This window comes from Podarcis raffonei, chromosome 2 (genome assembly GCF_027172205.1).
Source record: "Podarcis raffonei isolate rPodRaf1 chromosome 2, rPodRaf1.pri, whole genome shotgun sequence".
In the NCBI taxonomy this organism is placed as follows: domain Eukaryota; kingdom Metazoa; phylum Chordata; class Lepidosauria; order Squamata; family Lacertidae; genus Podarcis; species Podarcis raffonei.
In genome coordinates, this window is record NC_070603.1 from 58,651,822 (window position 1) to 58,673,070 (window position 21,249).

A 21,249-nucleotide genomic window follows, 5' to 3' on the forward strand; every position below is an offset into this window, starting at 1 on the left:
ACGTGGTCAAAGGTGACCATCAAGATTTTTTTTATTTTTATTTTTGGAGTGGCAATTTCATTTTGAACACAATCAGCCTTCTGAGCTGCAAATGCTGCGGACATTATTTTATTTAAATTTGAATTGGATGCAGCAAAGTAGACAAAGGATGGATTGTTTGCATCCCACAAGGAAATAATGCAGACTCTACTGATTTGAGGTGTCATTGCATGAATATATTTTTTAATAACAATGGGGTTGCTCTTTCTGGATCCAACCAACAAAGGTCCATCTGGTCCAGCATCTTAGTTTCCAGCAGTGGCCAGGCAGAGCCCTCCAGGAAACCCACAAGCAAGGCATGAAGTTGGTGCCCATCCCTTTGCTTGTCCCCAGCATCTGGTAATGATCATGGGTTGTGAAGGTTTGTGTGTCTTGCACATACATATTGCCTCTCTTAAGATACTACTGTCCATGCCAGGATTTTGTCTTACCTGTGGCTTTTGCTAGTCAGCTTGTGCGCTAAGGTGACAGCCCATGCATTCTAACCCCCTTCCTTAACTGAATTCCATTCCCACGCGGGGTGTACATGGATAAGCCACCTTGGCTTTTTGCCTCAGCGAAACTGAAAAAGAGGAAGCCTGAAGGGACTCTCCAGAAGTCTATCCATAGGACTTCTGCCTTCCCCCATCCTAGTAACTTATTCAGGCTGTCAGAGTCATGCATGTTTTGTAGCCCACCCTACCCCCAGGGAGAGCAATAGTAAACAGAGCAATTGTTGTGTTAATCCAAAAGGCTAATGGGAGAGTCTGGTTCTGGTTCCCCTCTCGCCTACTGGTAGTTGATGCTTTCTGGTGGAAGCAGTTGGTAAAGCAGCTAGAAATCTGGCTTTTGGTTCTTCTTGGTGACTGGTGGCAGGAGGACCTGAGCTTTTCTTAGGGGAAGGATCGTGGCTCAGTGGCAGAGCATCTTCTTTGAATGCAGGGTGTCCCAGATTCAATCCCTGGCAACTCTAGGTAGGGCTGGGAGAGACCACCTGTCTCAAACCCTGCAGAGCTGCCAAGTCAGTGCAGACAGTCTGATTCAGTACTGTATAAGGCAGCTTCCTATGTTCCCACAGGAGAAACAGCTCGATGCGCCGTCTTCCTTGACTGCAGCCAACAGTCAAGGCCTCCTTATGCCTGTTATTTGGTGCAGGACATCAAGCTCTGACTTGGCTTTTTATCTTCCGCTTCTCCTGTACAAAGAATGAGGGGCGCAATTTGCAACAGAGAAGCTCTGGAAGGAGGAAGGTGTTTTAACTTTCCACTAGTCTGTTTTCCTCTGCAACTCAGCAAGCTGCTTTTACCCCGTCCGGTGTTTCTGCTACAAACGTGTGTCCTGAGCCTGGAAATGGGAGAAAGCAGATGCAGCTAAGGGGCAGCTGAAGGAAGGGAAGAGTGAAGTGCTCTTCTCCTGCCCAAAGCTCCTCTATTGCAAATGGTGCCCTCTAGCCCGGTTTGCACAGAAGCAGCAGCAGTTGGGCTTTCAGGTTAGAGCATAATGTGCCGTGCCGTCTTTAGAACTCAAGGCCAGTGGAGGAGCACATCAAAAATCAAATGCAAGTAGAAAGCTTGTACATCAGAGAGAACACTTGGCTAGAACCTTGTTCCTTGTCATGCTAGCTTTCCATGTGCTGCAACATTTGATGTAGAGAAGCATTCAGATATGCAAAACCCCACGGCCATTCCAATGGGAAATGTCCATAAGGATACCACCACTAGCTGTCTTAGAATGTTGGAATGGATTTTCAGCATTGGAGAGGCAGTCCAAAAACTGTATGTGGCGACTCGAGACAGTTTCTCAAAACCATACACATGGATTTAAAACATGTTTCCATCTTACAGCCGACACTGGCACAGAGCTTGTAAGACAGTAACTGCCACCAGCATTATGTTTTAATTGTAGTGTTGGGCAGCTGCGTAATAATGTAGGTCTCCCAATGCAAGCAAAATCAATACTATATGGAGAGGAGTGTAAGGAAAGACAATCTGGTTTGATTTTGCCTGCTTTCATCAGTGAAGCGGTTTTTGTGCCTCGCTAATGACAAACATGTTTAAACACTGTTTGAACTTAAAATGGAAAAGGCTTTGTTGTGCTCCATGTTTGCAATCTCGTCTCTGGAAGTGAAAACAAAAAAGCTGCAGTCCTCAACATGTTTACAACAGCGAGTGTCCTCTTGAGGGATTTCCTTCTGAGTGAAATAGGCTGCCCAAGCTTGCAAATACTATGCACTTTTCAAGCTGCTAGTGAGTGCAGTTTCTGTGCCCAAGAAAAATCTGAGGCTAGCATGAAGACATCACAAATGCTGGTGCAAGAAAGATGTGAATAACGAAAAACAGACCTTAGGTTGATCTCACTTTTATTTGTAATAGTTACTTTGACATTATTCTTCATTCAAGGAAAGTTGCTTTGGTGACCAAAGCTCATTTTTAACTATGATGTTCCATGTGCTGTTCCTGAAATACGGTCCAATTTCTCCCCCCGCTTAAAAGACATTTTTAAAAGAGAACTTTTTCATTGATAAAGTAACTTGTGTAGGCTGCAAGCCTGCTGAAAATGAGATCACTGTCTACTTTATTCCACCCATGCACAGCAACCTTTTGCTGGAAATACATTCCTTCACATATGCACAGAATGCAGCTGGTCTTTGTTCAGATGGCTGGTGTGTGTGCATAAAGAAAGTTAGGTTCGCTCCTTAAGCCAGGTCATTGCACCATGGTGGCAGCACACTTTTTTCTGTTTGGGACACAGGAAAGACTGTGGCACAATCCTCATCTATGAGCTCAATATATCCTAGCTGTGGGGAAGAGTGGCAGTTTTTCCGGTATTTCAAAATGTAAGCCAGAGACAATCTATGTGCAGGTAGGCATGAAAAGGGGGCTGGATTCATACCAATTTGTTCCAGCTATGGTCAGGGACCATAATACCTGAGAGAAGTATTTTATCTGAGACAATGAGCAAGAGTGCAGTTTGGGATTTTTTGTTTTTGTGTACTGTAAAGGAATGGCATAAAAATTTAATGAATAAACTACCAGTATGAGGCCATATATGGGGAGGGTCCCTGGCCTCCCCATGCTCTCTGTTTTGACCTCTTTTTAAATTTGCAATCTGCCTTTAGCATATGTTAATTTCAGCCATAATAAATAGCTAACCAATCTCCGGGGGGAGGGGAGTTCCCAAGTAACATCCAATACTAACTGATGTTGGGAAGAGTGGGTGGGTGGATGTATGTGTGTGTGTGTGTGTGTGTGTGTGTGTGTGTGTACACACAGAGAGAGGTTTCTTGCTTTAACTGTAATCGTAGCTTTTCCTTCTTTTACATCTATAGTTCCCAGGGGCTCCTCTCCCAAATCAGCTAACCTGTTGCTTGCAAGATGTAGGTCTGGAAATGGCAGACTGTCAAAAGCTCTACCAAGCTGGTGCCACTCTCAGCCGGCTGGGCAGAATGCTGCACTATGAGTTAATGAGGGGTTACTTCTGAATTAAGAGTTTAAAGCAATAGGTGGATCCATCTCATTTGTGGTTTTCTTTCGGTGTGAAGAAGCATTTGTGTAAAAATGATGTACCTTTTAAACAACATGTCCCTGACTGCCTGTAGAGCATGTTTTGACCACTAGGGGGAGGGTGCTATCTGCAATTGCCAATTGGACACCATACAAGGGGTCTAGATTAGCAAGAATCCATGGTGATCAGAAATGAAGCAGGCAGTTTGGAAGGGATGAAAGTAGGAGCCTTGGCCACAACCCCCTTATTCCCTCTGGAAAGATATGCCTGTATTTGTTCACTTATGATTTGTGTTCTCCCTCCCTCCCTTTTCTCTCTCTTTGATTCTAGGGGAAAAAGAAAAGACGAACAAGAGAAAAACAGCAAGACTCCAACTCAGGTAAATCCACTGGTGCAAACTCCAGTACATTATCTGGTAACCAACGCTTTGTTTATATTGGTAGGGGATTAGTTGAGGCAGCTGAACAATAGCTATAATCTTCCTTTGGATTTGCATCTGTGGCTTAATGTGACTGGGGTAATCCATATCTATGCTAATACTACCTCCATTTCATCTGTAGACTGGGTTGCTATCTGTGCTTATAAACTTTAATCTGTGTTTCATTTTCATATAAGACCTAACCGCTATTTCTTCTAGCTTTGCTGCTATCTGCAATTGTCTCTCCTGTCTGCTCTCCTCTGACATCAGAGAAAAGGAATACTATTCAGCTCATTCCTAGTTGCATTTTGACACATCAAATTTAGCCCCATTAACTTTTGTGGTTGTTACTGTTGTAGTTTCCCAATCACCTAGTTCTCTGCAAAGATGCAGAAAGCAAAAGGTCTTTAAAATGCAGTACAGTAGCAAATTCCTAACCTGTTATCCAAGAAGGGACTATTTTGCCATAAACTAGATTTCTAGGGCAGGCAGAATCCTAACTCACAGAGTCTTATACTTCTGAACTGTATCTTTGGGTGCTATCAGGCTAAAACATCTCATCAGCACAAGCATTTCCACTTGTGAAATACAAGCCCCCGCCCCCATGCACACTTTCCCCAAATCAGCTCCACAGGATTGAGGGGAACTCCTAGAACAAAGTTAGGGGGCACACAGAGTGGGAGAAAGACCAACTGCACAAGCAGTGCTTTGGATAGGAGAAGAGATGGTAAGGGAACAGCTAGCTACAGACAGAACAGGTGAGGTCCCTGTGGACTAGAGGTGGACAAATGTTGCCCCCCCCATCTTCAAAAAGTGGAAAAAAGAAGACCCAGGTAACTACCAACCAGTCAACTTGATGATACCAGGAATGTCCTAGAACAGATAATTTAACAGTCAGTCTGTGAGCACTTAGTAATCCCCGCATCCTTTTTTAAGACCCAGCATGGATTTCTCAAAAACAAGTTATTTCTTTTTTTTATGGAGTTACAAGCTTGGTGAATAAGGGGAATGCTGTGGACACAGCGTATCTTGATTTCAGCAAGGCTTTTGACTAAGTCCCCCATATTCTTGCGGGGAAGCCGGTAAGATGTGGGTTGGATGAGGTAGCTGTTAGGTGGATTTGTAGCTGGCTGAATAACTGACTGAACCCAAAGAGTTCTCCCTCATGGTTCCTCATCATTCTGGGAAAAGGTGACAAGTGAGGTGCTGCACTTCTGTCCTGGGCTTGTTGATGTTCAACATCTTTATAAATGACTTGGATGAAGGAATAGAGGGGATGCTCGTCAAATTTGCAAATGACAACAAACTGGGAGGGGTAGCTAATACCACTGTTCTCCCAGTCGCTGCATTCTTGGCCCTCCCGTATGTGGTTAGTTTTGGAATTTGCCTAAACCTGCCTTGTTTCCTGAAGAGATGCTGCTTCCAGCAGAAACTGGGTTGATGTGGCCTGTTTAGTTTTGTCTCCAGCTGCTAAATTGATGCTGCATCTTTTCTTCTTCCTCTTCCTCCTGCTCTTGCTGCTGTTTGTGCCTCTGCCTTGCCCATTCTCCACCACGCATGCTCCTTCCTCAGATCCTGCTTCTCCTAAGAAATGCAGAGCTCGCTTTGGTCTCAACCAACAAATGGACTGGTGTGGACCGTGCAGGTGTGTATTGGACATCTTTGCTTTCTAAGCTTGTTGCTTACCATGCAGGTTGTTCTTTGCTGTGCAATTTTTATTTTTCATGCCCCTTTTCTGCAGCTGCCCTTGCCCCTAACACTACTAATGGCGCTCCTTATGGCCTGCCTAGGTTTTCCATGGATTTCAACTGTTTATGAGTGATGCTTCCAAAAGCTTTCTACTTCTGAGATGGGAAAGTACAATGACCGGGGGGGGGGGAATCTTAACCATGCAATCCTATGTATGTCTACTCAGAAGCAAGTTTCTTCCAGTGCAGACAGATGTCTCAGGTTTTTTTTTACATAACAGGAAGGGTGAAAGTTGGCATTCATTTCTCCCTTGTAGCATGGACTCCACCTACCTTCACACTTGCAAGATCTTCCTTTATGGGGTATCCCACTGGCAAGGTCTGGATGACCACATAGCCAGGAATCTGGAGCTGGGAATTTCCTGCACTGATGGAGGTTTAGATTCAAATCAAATCAAATTTATTAAAAACGGTCACAGACCAGATTAACTCGTACAGCTAGTCAGCAAAGCATAACACCGGAAAAAACAAAGGACAATTTCAATACAGATTAGGCCATAACAGCAATTTAAAATTAGACAGCATAAATAAAATTAAGTATTTGCCTTCGCCTGCATATTGGCATTGGAAAGCTCTTGTTTCCTGCGCCTAATAGCGGCTACACAGAATTTGGCAACATTGATCGTAATTTCAGGAACCTTATCTTCTACCAAGGCTCTCATACGTTGGAGTTCTGGTTCATTTTTAAGCTTTTGTAGAACTGGGGCAATAAAGGTCAGGCGTAGGTCCTCGTAGTAACTACAGTGCAGCAATACATGCAGATTTGTTTCCACTTCCGATGAGCCACATGGGCAAACACGTGACTCATATGGTTTGCCCTCATATCTGCCTAGCAGCAGGGCAGAGGGCAGAACGTTAAATCTGGCCAGGGTAAAGGAGTGTCTGTACTTAGGTATTTGTAAATCAGCCAGATAATTTGCGGGTGAGAACCCTCTCCCAAAGTCTCTAATTGTGGCATATTTATCCATTTTGCCCATATGACATTGCAGTTCTATGTCCCTAATGCGTTGAAGCACTTGACTTCTGGCTCTCTCATATCCTGCCGCTATCAAGATCTGCGGGGAGAATCCCAAGCTTCTTATCTTTTCAAACAGGGAAGCTTTCCAGGTAGAATGAAAGGTGTCTAAGAGTGTTAAAGGAGCCAAACCGGCCGGGGAAAAAATAAGTTTTAACCAGTAGTGTATCTTTAGAATCCACAACCGCGCGTTAACGGGTGGTTGTCCAACTTCTAAGCGGACAGCTATATTAGATACACAGGGGGGGATCCCCAATAAACACCGATAGAATTTTGTTTGAAATGCCTCCATAGGCGCAAAATTTTTAAAACTGCAAACCTGGGATCCATAAGTGAGTTGTGGGAGTATTTTTGCAGCAAAAACCTGGGAGGCCGCCGGAACGTATTTACCCCCTTTCCCGTGAAAAAATCTTGTAAGGGCTTTATTGGCCCTTCCTGCATTGGCAATGGCGTTTTTCATCTGTTGGTGCCACGAGACCCTTTCCTGAAAAGTTATTCCCAGGTATTTGAAAGTTGCTACCTGGTCAATAGGTTGACCATTAATTCTCCATATGTGTTTCCTTCTTTTCTTTGAAAACACCATAATTTTAGATTTGCTGTAATTTATTGATAGTTGTTCCGCTTGACAATAGTCAGCAAGTGATCTCAAAAGCTTCCTCAAGCCAACGCAGGAAAAGGAGAGTAGGACTGCGTCGTCCGCATACAGAAGCACCGGGAGGGGCATACCTGCCAGATTGGGAGGGTGGGCATTTTCTTTCGCCATATTTACTGCTAGAGAGTTGATATAAAAATTAAATAGCGTTGGCGCGAGGACACATCCTTGTTTAACCCCATAGTGCGTTTGAATTTCTTTAGTTAGATGGCCTGACCGATCGCATCTTACCCTCACCCTGGTGTTTTCATATAGACCACGGATAAGGCATAATAAGCGTTTATCTATGTTTGTAGCGCCAAGCTTTTCCCAGAGTCTGTCCCTTGGTATTAGATCAAAAGCCGATTTAAAATCCACAAAAGCTGCATATAAAGACCCCCCTTTTCTAGAGTATTTGTCTGCCAGGTGTTGAAGGATAAGGGCCTGGTCTATAGTCGAACGCTTTGCTCTAAAACCTGCTTGTGCTTCTGATAGAATATGCTCTCTTTCCATCCACTCCACTAATTTATCACATAAATGAGCAGCGTATAGTTTACTAATAATACTTAATAGACTGATTGGTCTGTAGTTAGCTGGCTCAGTTCTGCTTCCTTTCTTGAATATTGGAATGATGATGGCTAAACCCCAGTCCTCGGGGATAATAGCCGTTTGATTTATACTAGTGAACAAGGCGGCTAGCACAGGGGCCCACCATTCAACATTTGCCTTAAGAATTTCTGGTGGGATATTGTCAGCACCCGGGGCTTTCCCTGATTTAAGAGATTGAATAAGGCCAGTAATTTCTTCTGTGGTTACAGGGGGCCATTCCTTGCCAAATTCACTTGAAGCAGGAAGCAGAACTGGGACCAGCTGATTTGATGAATATAATGAGAGGAAATAGGCCTCCCATGCTCCAGCGGGTATAGAGTATTCGACTTCGATCGGGGAGTCTCTCCAGCCCTTTGCGATTGTTTTCCAAAACGTGGCAGAATCTTTCCTTCGGGAGGCCTCCACTAGGCACTGCCATTCCTCCCTTTGTGACTGGAGCTTTTTCCTGTTAATCAAAGCTTTATAACTGCGTTTTAACTCAAACCAGTCTAATGGAAGCGAAGGTAAGTTCGCTGATCTATAGTTCCTGTACTTGTCCAGCAGGAGGCGTTTCATAGCCATGCATTCTTGGTCAAACCAAGGTTTGGATTTGTTAGAGTGTAGAGATTGCCATGGCGTTTTTTTGTTGGTCAGATAAGGTTGTAGAGACGAAATCAGTTCCCGGAACATGTCTAATCTAGCCTCAGGAGTTGGGGAATTAACGAGGTTCTCCTTTTTAGCAAGAAAAGTATCTGAGTGAAGTCTTTCCGATATTTCATCACTCAATTTGCTGGACCATTTAATACGTGAATATCTTAGCTCCATGTTTTCGAAACATGGGGCTACAAGTTTATCAGAGCAGTATAGATCTTTTCTTACATTCAGTATTAAACAGAGCGGTAGATGGTCGCTGTCAACCCTCTCCACCACTTTACATTCCCGTGCTCTGCTCAAAAGGTTAGATGACACCAGGACGTAATCGATAGTGGAGGCTCCCATGTTGGATATAAATGTAAATTCCCCACTGGGTTCTCTGTCGACACGACCATTTAATACAGTCAGATCCAGATTGTTGGAAAAACGTAGGAGGCATAGGCCTGCGTAGTTGCAGCCCTTGTCTTTTGAGAGCCTTGGGGGAATAGAAAGGGCTTCTTCAGAAATGGGAGGTACGTCATGGAAATGAGCATATAACGCTTCGTCTGATTGGCCAATTCTGGCATTTAAATCCCCAGCCAGCAGCACTGCCGCTGCAGGAGTTTGATTCATTAGCTCATCGACATATGATTCTAGTCTATGCCAGATATTTTTGATAAGCTGCTTGCCTCTTTGGGGAGGGGCATATATATTAATCAATAGAAGTGTGCAATATCTGCATTTCATTAATAATGCCATGGCCACACTGCTCAGAGGCTCCAGCTCGACGAAAGATGCTCTCAGCCTTGTGGATATTAGAATGCCTAGCCCACCCTTAACTCGTCCCCCTTTGTTGCTTGGTGAACCTGCGAGCGAAAATGAGGCAAAACCATTTACATCTAAATCCCCTGTTAGCCATGTCTCTTGCAGGAAGACTATATCATGATCTTGAATAAAATTGACAAATGATTGGTCAGTCGCCTTGTTGAGCCAACCAGCAATGTTCCATGATAAAAATTTAAGATTGGCTTTATCACAGTCAAGTCTTTGTCAATTATTAGCTAATGTACTTTTAGGGTTTATCGCTTTATGTATCGGTCGCCTATCGACTTTGTATGGCGGGCTATCCAGCCGCTCTATAATTTCAATAGGTGGATGCAAAGTGCTCACGTTTGTGAACACCGGATCTTTATTATGCATAAATTCCTTCTGTGGATATTCTGTTGCGGCCTGATTTTGGCCCAATTCTGTTTCATCTAGGTATCTCATTTTGTCCCATACGTCTGGTGGGGTCACCTTAGGGATATTTCTCCTTCGATGGGGTGATGTAGTGCTCTCCTTGAAGGGTGGCACATTCTCTCTTGGTGGAAAGTTAATCTCCGCTTTGATCTGAAAGTTGCGTGTTGTGGTCTTTTTTTGGTCCCCCTTAATAACCTCGTTGCCAGAAGCTCTCTCGGCCAGTTTATCTCTTAGCTTGTCTAGTCTTCCCAAGATGTCAGTTTGTATTAATGGTGGGAACATCCAGAATTGGTCAATTAGGATATTTTCTTCCATAGTAAAGAAATCCTCACCTTTGCTCACAAGGCATTGCGGATTCTGTTTGTCAGGCCAGAATTTTGAGAGTTGTTTCCCCTTTCTAAGATTTGCCTGCTTAGTTCTCAAAAGGGGGCTCAAAGGAGCCTTATTTTCAAAGAGCCTAAGTATTGTTATCCGTGCTTTTGAAAAGGCAGGTCTTGACCTAAAAATAAACTTGGCCAGGTTCTGATCCCTAAAAGTGGTCAGTGCTCTCACTGAGTGACCATCATAATGTAGATATTCCACCGAGATGATATCATTAGAATTAACCATTCCTGGCAGTATGTCATTTAGGCTAGATACAAAGTTCATTATTCGCTGTTTCCCTGTAAGGAAGCCCTTAGGCTTCGGGAAGTTCGTGAGTACCAATTTGTGGGGATTTAGGATCAAATTCCAATCTCTTTCCTGACTGGAGGCTTGCCAGGTCTGAAGGGGGGTATCATCTCTACTGAACACTTCCTCCTCCCCGCTGTTCGATTTGCTAAGTGTTTTATTGCCTTCATAGGTAGAGGCCTCAACTTCCGCAGCATCAGGTTTGTTAAATAGTTGGTTATCCAGGGACTGAATTGTTACTTCTGCCTTCTCACTTGCTACTGGAGTCAGCCTTGGCGAGTCCTCCTTAGCCGGTTGCTGTGTAACTATCTTTGTTTCTCTCTTTTTACCCTTCTTTTTGCTGCCCCGTGTGGTCGATTTATTTGGGGCCGAGGGAAGAAGTTTAAACAATTTCTGCCAATGTATGCTTCGATTACTGCAGGTATACTTGGCTTTCCTTGTTGTTTTGATATTTTTACTTTTCTTCACTTTTGCCCTTGAGTTATGTCTTTGCAAATTCTTATTTATTACTGGTTTGTTCGTCCCCACTAGCTCAACTGTTTTATGTTCTTGGGGCTTATCATTTAATTTCATCTCTTTTAATTGAGGTATGAAGTTTTCTACTAACGTCAGCAGTAGCCCATTCGTTATTGTTAGATAATTTTTTATGTTGGCTAGATCAGTATTTATTGCTAAGGAATAATCCAAAGGGCGGCCGTCACTCAATTCCGTTTGAGAGTATTTTGGAATAGGTATCTGGTTTTGATGGGTTGATGTAATTTCTTCCGTGGGCAGCTGTTCCTTAGTGATAGAGGTATTTCCCTCCTGAAATTCCTCGGCTAAAGCTAGTTCTTGCGCTAGGCTGCATGGGGAGTTAATATTTCCAGTATCTTGATATATCTCTTTAAAATGAGACGTCCAATCAAGAACAGTAAGAGAGGGGGGTATTACTTCATCAAGAATTAACTCTTTTTGTGGACTCTTACCCTCCTCCATCTTAGGAAAGTAATTTGTGATTTTGCTTTGTCTTTTACCAGGGCCCGGGGGGCTGATTGCCGAGTCAGGCAGTATACCCAACTCCTTATATGTTCTTCTAGTAAAAACCATGGTAAAAGTTGTCTTGATATAGAGAGAGGGCAGTTTACCCCAGGTGCGACTGCCTTAAATTGGGGGGCAAGTGGGGGTATCAATCTATATTCCCACCTGCTCTCTGCAGCAGCTTCCTGATGTACTCAACAGCCTCAGTATATTTCTCTATTTTGCGTTCTCTGCTTTTAGATCTTGGCGATTGTCCTAAGCCTGTAGTTTTCACCTCAATCATGCGACCAGTGCTGTTTCACAGATGCTGCAACCTAGTCAGAGTATAATAATAAAACAATGCTGCCAAAGGGACAGCAGTAATAAAACGGCTAAAAACTACATTAAAATTAAAATTGCCTTATTTAGGCAATTTATGTGCAGCTGGAAAAGGATAATAGTGGAGTTTGGCTATAGCGCATGTACAGCTATGATAACCTTGTATTTCGGGCCCTAGCTTAGTCTTTAGAGGCCATCTCCCACCGCCCTATACTGAACGAAGGATATCCAAGAGCCCCAGAAGGGAAACTTTCTGTGGGCTGGTTCACTGATTCCTTCTAAACAGTCTTTCAGAGGCCTACCACATAAGGCTTTAGAGGTTTAGATTAGATCACCTGTTGAGATGCTTTCCAATGGTGTGGTTTTCAGCCCTTCAAAATAAGTTTTTCTAGATTTATGAATCACAAGGTCCAAAAACCTGCTCTCAACAACCTTCCCATGTGCCTTTGTGCCATCACCACCATCCGTTTTCTCTCATTAAAGGGTGGAGTCCTGTTCTTTTATCAGGAGACTTCAATGAAGAGAAAATTGGTTGTCTGAAGAGGGCCAATATAGAAGGGGCATTGCAGCCACTGTGTAACCAGTTCTTTAAGACTGCCACTTCATTGCTGTTCACACCTCCCCACAGAACACAGCATTTGTTACAGGAAAAACTGGTAGTCTCCAGCCACTGTCTAATAAAAGTTGGTGAGCCAGTTATTCTCATTAGCCATTAAGTGGCTTGTCATCTTTTACTAGCAGGCTCTGTATTGAATTTCAGCCTAAAATTATGCAAAGCAATTTAAAAGGTCAACTCACAAGACTAGACTTCTGATTCCCACCCAGCAGCATAACTAATGCCAGTCTTAATAGCTTTCCTTTCAAAATGCAAGAAAATGATTTGCATTAATTAATGAACACTCCCTTTGCTTTTGTGCAGCACTGATTAGTCCAGAAGCAAATGAGCTGGGGCCTTCCTTACACCACCAGCAGAGTATTAGGGTCAAGGGGACATATTCCTTATATATGTTGTAAGCCGCCCAGAGTGGCTAGGGAAACCTAACCAGATGAGTGGGGTATAAATAATAAAATTATTATTATTATTTGCAGGCCATGGCCACCTCTGTGCAAGTATATTTTATTCATATAGCAGACCACAGGGTAAGCTGGTGATAGGGAAGACAGGTTTGGAGTATGGGCTATACCTGCACCCTTATTCGCACCAATGGGCCTAGTTTGAGGGCTTCTATGCATCAGGGAGCAGAAAGCAGGGCTCTCTAGACACATATGACACCTGCTGTTGGCTGGTGTCATAATAGTTGGTTGCTGGTTTTAGTACCTAGGCTAACTGATCTGTGGTGTGTACATACACATGCACACAGAGAAACTTTTTTTCACACTATCACGCTGGTGCTCCACCCTAGAGATATGCAGAACTGCAACATTTGGTAAGAGTGATTTGTGACTTTGTCATCTATGCAATTCAAGTGGGGCATGTTTACATGCAAATATTCTGCCAAGAGATGGAGTGGGGTAAATAGACAAAAATAATCAATAGCATTTATTCCTTCCCATTTATACACCTTGACCCCCCATACATTTTACTTAATTTCCCCTCTCCCCAGTTCTGTCATTGTTTTTGAGGGCCACATCCCTTTGGGAAGGTCATTCTGGAATGACCATTTGACCCATCTTTCTAACAATGCAGCACACTATTTCATGCAAGCAAGCTAAGAAGCAGATGTGCACAGTAGCTTTCCAACTTCTTCAGTCATGGAAAATACTCACGCTGCATTCACATGGCATTCTGCAAGTGATGGCAAATACAGTTGATCACACCAAACTTTTCACATCTGCAATTTTTCCATTTCTTTGCTGCTACTCGTAAGCAGAATGCTTAGAACCTGCTGATCTCCCTTTACAAGTATGCTGATGCCACAGAAAGCTAATCTGCTTCCACTTTTGTCCACTCTGAAACAGGCTGCAGCACTATAGTTACACTGCCACCCAGTGGTAAACACTGCAAATTGTGAGTGTATTTTAGAAAAATGCTTCTGAGGCAAGAGAGCTGCAGAGAGCTGACGAGAACATTCCCCACCACTCATCCAGCCTTTGCTGTGTGCTGCAGAGAAATGACTGTAATGACTGCTGTCACTCTATCATTTTAAGAATATGACCCTGTAAATTCACCCTTTATTTACAGATAACTCTCTTCACTGTTCTTAGGAGGAAAAAGAAGTGCATTCGGTACCTACAAGGAGAAGGACGCTGTGCCAGCCCAGTTTCTTCCGATGGAAGTGCTATAGATTCCCCTCCCTCCCCCTTGGATGTGCTGCAGTGCATATCCACTGCTTTTACTTCAGACAAGCTTGCTGCCCCTGCCGATTTCACACACCAAAACCAAGCCAGTCCTTTCCCTGCGTCTACGTGTATCAAAACTGCTACAAGCACATCAGGACTCACTTCTAAATGCTCAGCAGTGTCTCACACATCTGTAGCACCCAGCGAATCCTCAGGGTACAGTGTCCTATCAATAGGAACGTAGTACTCATGCAGCAGTGACCAGCAAGGCCGGCAAATTCATCAGGCACTTTGATGAGTGGTTTCACTACCTGTGGAAGCTGCCAGAGACAAGCCTACCATGCCATCAAATGGCAGTCTCAAAGTCAGGAGAAAGCTGTCAATAATTGGAAAACATCGGAGCACTGAAAGTGCTTTTTATAATGTAAGTAAGGACACACAGTGTCTCTCTTCAGAAGTAGGAACAAGGACATAAAACTCCGTTCTGGTCAGTAACTTGAGAATTTCTTTGTCTACCAAACCAGCTAAAACTGAAATAGGACACCCAGATTTTTAAAAGTAGCTAAGAGGTGCTAAATGTTAGGCATTCTTTTCTTTCTTACCGTTCAAAGACTTGCATTTCAATCATAGTCCTCTTGTAGATATGACACAGGTATGCCAAAGCAGCTGAAAGAACAGTGTGGTTTTGTTTTACACAAGCCTAGTTGCTTGATAGGGGCAATGTAAAGTAGCTGACCTGTCTGGCATGAGAATATATGGAATAAATTATTATGCCTCATCTTGTGAGGTGAAATGTTGATTCCAGGTGAAAGTATTCTTAATACATTTTGGAGGAGATACCCACTGCTTGAAAACGAATACTTATCAAAAGATAAAGGAAGCATGCACAGGCTCCTTTACTGGTTTAAACTGTCAAGTATTATTTTCTTGTCACTACCTTTAAACAATAAGTTACAACTCTTTTATTGCCCCATTTCTATTCACTATATACACACTCTGGAAAACAGGGATCTTTCTGCAGGGTTTTTAGTTTTGTTTCTGTACAAACTTAGTGTGCATTTATTATGGCAATGCTTTGCTTTTATCACAGGCATCTTTCACTTTCTAAACAATAATGTTGTATTTTTGAACATCTCCCTAACAGATTATTGTAGCTTTTGTAAATTACAGCAATGGATTGCAGCTGCAAAAAAAAAGGCATTCTACTGCATTCCAAACAAAAAACATTTTCTGCTATGACACTGAGCTCTGCAATGTGCATTAATTACGTAAAATTCATAAATGCTTATTTTGCATGATTTATTCTGTATCTGCTAGTCATTGGGACAGGCCAAGGAGTGATAAAAGGCACTGAAAAGCTAGACACATACAGCATCACTATAAATTTTACTAAGCACATTTTTGGTTTTCCAAAAGCTTACCCAGACTAAGCCACCACACTTTAAGCCTTTGCTGACAGCCATTAAGGACTAGAAAAGTATGCAGGGTTCCTGATGTTGCTGAATTTTTTCACTCTGTACTAAACACTGTTACGCAGATCATGGAATATATTACAAATTTAGCAATGAAAGCCCTGCTTGTTAGAAATAGTATGCGATACAATTTCGGTCAGAGAGCCGTAAAACCTAAGCCTAGTCCCATTCCATTAGTTGCTCAAACACCTCAGCCTATTGTGCAATCTTTATTTTAAAAAATGATATTTGGGGGCTATGTGCTCCCTGCCCCCAGTACTAGGGCAAAGATGGCTGCTTATTAGCCCTAATACCAGTCAAGCAACATCCTGTGTGTTATTTTTCTTGGAGGACCCAAACACACACAGAATGCCATGCGTATTAAAATACTGCAGAAAGGAACAGTGGCCTCTTGGAGAAAAGATAGGAAAATGCATATTATGGAACAGCTAAAATTTGCAGGTGGTATTATTCTCTCACTGCAATGAGTCCTATGTCCTTCACAGTTATACTTCAGCAAGTTTTAATATAAACCCACTTGTATACAAGGGGCATACAAGCACCTACTCCAGTGTGTGGACACAAAGTTGAACCACACAAGAGATGCTCCATTCAACTCAAAAGCATCAAATGAAGCTGAAAAGGTATGTAGCCTCAGGCAGGAGTGACAAATATAATGCAGGCAAACCTTAAACTCATGTTCACTTTTCCTCCTGTAACACTTCTTCTCTAGCCTGACCAAACTGGCACCATTACTGAAATTATGGGCAGGAAGTTGCCAAAACAATTTAACCATTTGGTAAAACTGAATCCAAACATAAAAGATTTCTTGCCAAAATAAACGACTTCCAGATACTGAACATATGGGCCAGATTCAACTAACTAGTCCCACTAGCGGAAGTCTACACTGAGAATTCAACTAGCATAATGGTGATATATGATTACAGCCTTAAAAACCTAGGTCACATGAGTCATATTCACATTAACCTCACTAAAATACTGTTGTTCCCATTTTTTTTTAGCAAACCTGTCTTTGCTGTTTGAAAAAAAGTGTGCACTAACACAACCAGGAAGTCTCTTCTTTTCACCTGCAGCATTTTGAACACAAAGCACAGTATTGCAATTATTGCAGCAGTATAACCAGAATGCACCGTTTTAATATCCAATCTATTTTTGTATTTAAAGCAAATACGTAAAGGCCTAAACTATTTTTCTACATATTGGAATAAGCTCTACAGTATATAAAGCTTGTTTGCACTAGTATCCCCCCTCCCTTTTTAACAGTATTTTTTTTTTTGCAGTATTCCAAAACCTATTCCTAGACAATCTTTAAAAATGTTGCTTAATTGTAGTGGAACTTTGCAAGCACAAGTACACTGGCACAAAGAGGCACACATCTAAAAAGCCCTTGTGTGTTATGTGGTAATCTGGACATGTTCCATTTATATCACTGAAATATTCTTGATTTCCTCCCATCTCTGCACCCTGAATTAATTTCACTCTCAATTTTTCTGAGATCAATATAGTATGTATATGAGAGTATATTTTCTGGTTAAATATTTATATACCACACACAATCATGATTTCTTATTTTTAAAAAATGTCAAGTTTTTTCCTGTTATTTTTCCTGTTATATACAAAATATGCGCACACCACTGCCCTTACTGTACTGGCAAAGCCTTTCCTCTTGTACATACATGCATGCGAATACACACACAACATAGGCTAAAATCATCATTAGTTAAAAGCTGGTATGTTCCTACCCAACTACTAAAGGAGAAACTGTGAAATCTAAGGCCCAAATCTAGGTAGCAGCTGCATTACACTCAGTTGTATTACTTGAAGAAAAAAAGTTACTTGAAAATATGATTTTGCAGCAAAGGCACAAAATCTCAAACGGTTTGCAATATGGGGGAGTCATATTTGGGGGAGTCCTCTTATCCCTGAGAAAAAGTGTGTCATCCTTATCTAGTAAAAAGATCTGTGAACCTCATGAGGCATCTGTTATCGTGAGCTTTTTAATCAGTGAAAGAGCTGGACAGGCTTTTCCTCCAATATCTCTAAGAGAATGTATCAGAAAATTTAAATATATTTTATTAAGACAGTGGCTGCAGCAGATGACCACGTTGGGATTATTTTCAATGGTCCCTCCAATTCAAAGCAGTGTTTGCTTCTCCAACTTTGGGGAAAATATATCCAAAATTTTGCTTTGAAACAAATTTAAGATAGGCGATATTCTACCAATCCAAAAAGGATTTACCAGTTTGCAACTGCAGTCAGTGCAATTTTCTTGTAAGAAACTTTCTTTTGTACACGTAATAAATACTCTACACTTGTCCTGAATTTTCCCCACAACATGGCAGGGAAGTGGTAGAGAAGATATATGTGAAAGGCCAGCTAGCAATTTGATATTAGAAATATATTCAACAATACATACCTCAGATTTAGACTTAAATTTGGTGTGGATTGAGGAGTGCACCCCTGCTGAAACACATTGACAATTCCATTTTTCATTCAGCTGCAAACAGCACACATATTTCAAGCCATCATCATATGCTAGTCCTTTTCTTTTTTCATAAAACAAATACAAATAAATACATTTAATGTAAGTTATTGTGTCCCAGTTTGGGGAGTGGTTCAACAATGGCATTTTCTATGTTTTTAACGGTTCTCATTTTTATATGTAAGCTGCCTTGAGCCCTGTCGGGAAAAGGTCTATAAAGAAATATATCAGAAGGAGGAAGGGTAGATTGGATTTCATATTTCTTGCATTGCTTTCATTCATGCAACCTGAGAACTGAACGAAAGATAGCAGTAGGGAAGATAGTCCTATCTTACAAGTCAATTTAAGGACTGTGCAAAAGAACTAGTGCCCCCTTTCTCTCTCCTTCCAGAAAAAAATCTGTCCCATCTACTCTGAAATTCTGTGTAGTCCCCTTGCCTATGCAACAACAGCCCAAGCAGATTTGCATCTCAGTATACGTACACATTCAGGGCCATTAGGTGTACATAGCTACTTAAATAAAAATGGAGCTGAATGTGTTGATAAGCATGCAGATTAACATTTATGAAACTAGGAACAACTGCATTGTTTTTAGCAACTGTTTACAATGATGGATTACCAAAAGGCACAAACTATCCATATCCCATACAGCAAGTAACAGATTCCCAAAAAAGTCACTTAAATGCCAAAAAGTAGATCTTTAGAAATGCTATATGAAGTCTTGTGTGTCAATACAATTTATATGTTTTTTAATGAAAGCTTTACCCTTCATGTTTTACTCTTGAGTCTATAATTCATATATGACAATTTCAGTTCTTTAATCACATATTTGATTTCCTAAAGCCTGTTTGAATGTACAAGTCATGGAAAGACCACTTCAACAAATCATTTAAAACCACTGTATGTATGTAGCAGGAAAAAAATTCTGCAGCAGCTCTCCCAGCTATCATCTGTTGTAATTTTTTTTTTTACTTTGAGCTTGTATTTTTTGGCTTATGTTCAAGATTTGTTTATGGCTTTATAAATAAAGTAATCTACCAGATTGCCCATTCAAAAACAGGCAACTGGAGACTATAATTCTACAAAACGGACTGTTATGTGCTTCCTTGCCTGGTATACCTTCTCTATCTTGCCCAGATGTATCACTGCTCTCTAAATATGGGATGCAGACTGAGTAAAGAAAGTCAGACTACAACGATGCAGGGTCTCGTTAAGGGGGCAAACACACAATTGCTTAGCAATGGTGATGTTGACCTTTTTCAGCAATAGTAATTAAGAATTGCATCCAACTAAGTCATTGCATGAGTGGAACCTCTCCTCCCTGCCGCCACACGTCCTTCAAACTGTCTCTGGGGGAGCACAGAGACGTTCTTTTGCACAAGTGGAAATTGTTCTATCCATGCAGTGAGTTAGCTGAATTAAACTCCTGGAACTTAATTTAAAACACAGTATGCTAAGACGAGATGATTGGACAGTGTTCTCGAAGCTACCAGCATGAGTCTAACCAAACTGCGGGAGGCAGTGGAAGACAGGGGTGCCTGGCATGCTCTGGTCCATGGGGTCACAAAGAGTCAGACACGACTAAACAACAACAACAACATGCTAAGGCATGATCTTTACGAGCAATATGTGTTAACAGCCACAATCCAAAGTCCACAAAATAATAATGTTAAGTACACCTCTTATGACCAAAGTTGCAACTATTTTAATGTGACTATTTCACAGTACTCACCTTCTCAGGTTAAGCTAGAAAATAAACACCTCACACTTCTCTTTCTCAAAGTGCAGGCTACCCAGCATATTCAGAACTGTGCCCTTCTAGCCTTGCAGAATGTTTTCAGCAGGCAGTATACCAAATAGATCATCTTCAGTCAACAGCAAGTAGACATTTTTCTACTTGAAATATCACAAGAGTACAAAGGGTATTCTTTAGCCTGCTGGAGCAAATTTATTGTTTGCTCCATAACCATCCGAAAGTACTTCGCATGGCCAGGCTTTTAGATGCTCTCTAACCCACACTGGCATCAAATTTCTTCACAACCAAAGAGAAGGCTGCAACACTAACAGGAACTAGAAACACTGAAAATGTCTGGCTTAATCCCACTCTCTGCACAACAGAGTCCTTTAGAGGTTAAAGGGAGATGCTGCCAACATATCAAAGGCAGGTTTTCTATCATCTTACCTTCTTGACTCTCTGGTTAGTCAATTCTTTACCCCTCCCCGCCAATGTTTACCGATAACAATGCAGAGAAGTGGCTCACTTCTTTAATGAGACAACAGGGAAGGGATAGAAGGTACTCACTGCATTGCGTATTATAGGATAATTTCAAAGAGACACAACCTGGATAGGGGATTAGTTGTGGCCTCTGCTCTCAAACTCTGAAGGGAGTGTATAAGCACTGGAACTTTCGACAATATCCCCTGCTAGAAGACAACAAGTGTGTTTGAAACCCTCACTGGGAATTCTGATAACTGCCCAATTCCTGCGCTTCTGGGTTCAAGATCTCCCTTCCACCAAAACTATCTGGACAACAAGAGCAGTGACCTTGCCAGAAAGTCTAGGCGAATGAGAAGTGTCAAGTATTTCCCTTTCACCAGTCCCTGTCTGACAATGTTTTCCCCTTGCCATGCTCACAAGACCCAGGGTTAACCTGGAACTGCTGGTTCTTTCCAAAACCCATGCATGTTGAGCAACATCATCATGAGTCATGGGAACATTTGAGTTCCTTCCTTCCCATAGACTTCCACAAAAGACAACCATCCCCACCCTGAGGTAGATCCCAGTAATTAGAACTGTTATAATATTGGACTTTTTCATGCAATCCAGTGCTGGACTCATTGGTTGAGCAAGTGGAATTGGAGACTTGATCCTGGAAAATGAAAAGTAAGCATATGCAGTTTGATTACTTTAAAAGACACAGGGTTATAGGCATAGAAGACTAGAAATGGAGATGTTTTGATAAACCACTGGGGTTGGGTTTAAGAAGACGACTACTTGAAGAATATTTCAGCACTCATGTACTGGTAACTGAAGCCCATTTTTTGCAGCCCCCTTCCCTTCCACCCATCCCCCCACCCCGACTGTTTCTTCTGAAGATGGCAGCTGGCACTATCAAGTATACAATCATTTCATGTTAACAGCTTGCAAAGTTGTGGAGCAATATGCACATTGGTTGCTATGCATGTTTCAATTGTAACTGCCTCATTTAACTCCAGG

At 41.9% G+C, this 21,249-nt stretch overlaps 1 protein-coding gene and 1 long non-coding RNA gene across 13 annotated transcripts in view; one reads left to right on the forward strand and one right to left on the reverse strand.

Moving 5' to 3' along the window:
• TCF7 (transcription factor 7) overlaps positions 1-15,304 on the forward strand; it is a 117,179-nt gene extending 101,875 nt beyond the window's left edge. For 4 of the 12 annotated variants that reach the window (XM_053376795.1, XM_053376797.1, XM_053376796.1 and 1 more), the window contains 3 exons: positions 3,853-3,901; positions 5,513-5,585; positions 14,004-15,304. In XM_053376795.1, coding sequence (XP_053232770.1) covers positions 3,853-3,901; positions 5,513-5,585; positions 14,004-14,322 — 441 coding nt within the window. In that variant the 3' untranslated portion in view covers positions 14,323-15,304. Of the gene's footprint in view, positions 1-3,852; positions 4,265-5,512; positions 5,773-13,980 lie in introns of those variants that run through there. The other 8 variants (XM_053376800.1, XM_053376804.1, XM_053376807.1 and 5 more) reach the window with 5 other exon arrangements.
• A 1,857-nt stretch (positions 15,305-17,161) lies between these two features.
• Positions 17,162-21,084, reverse strand: LOC128407870 (uncharacterized). Its single transcript, XR_008328922.1, has 2 exons — positions 21,055-21,084; positions 17,162-18,096 (listed from the first exon to the last, which is right to left on the reverse strand). It is a non-coding gene; the product is annotated as an uncharacterized LOC128407870 (long non-coding RNA).
• Between the last annotated feature and the right edge of the window lie 165 nt (positions 21,085-21,249).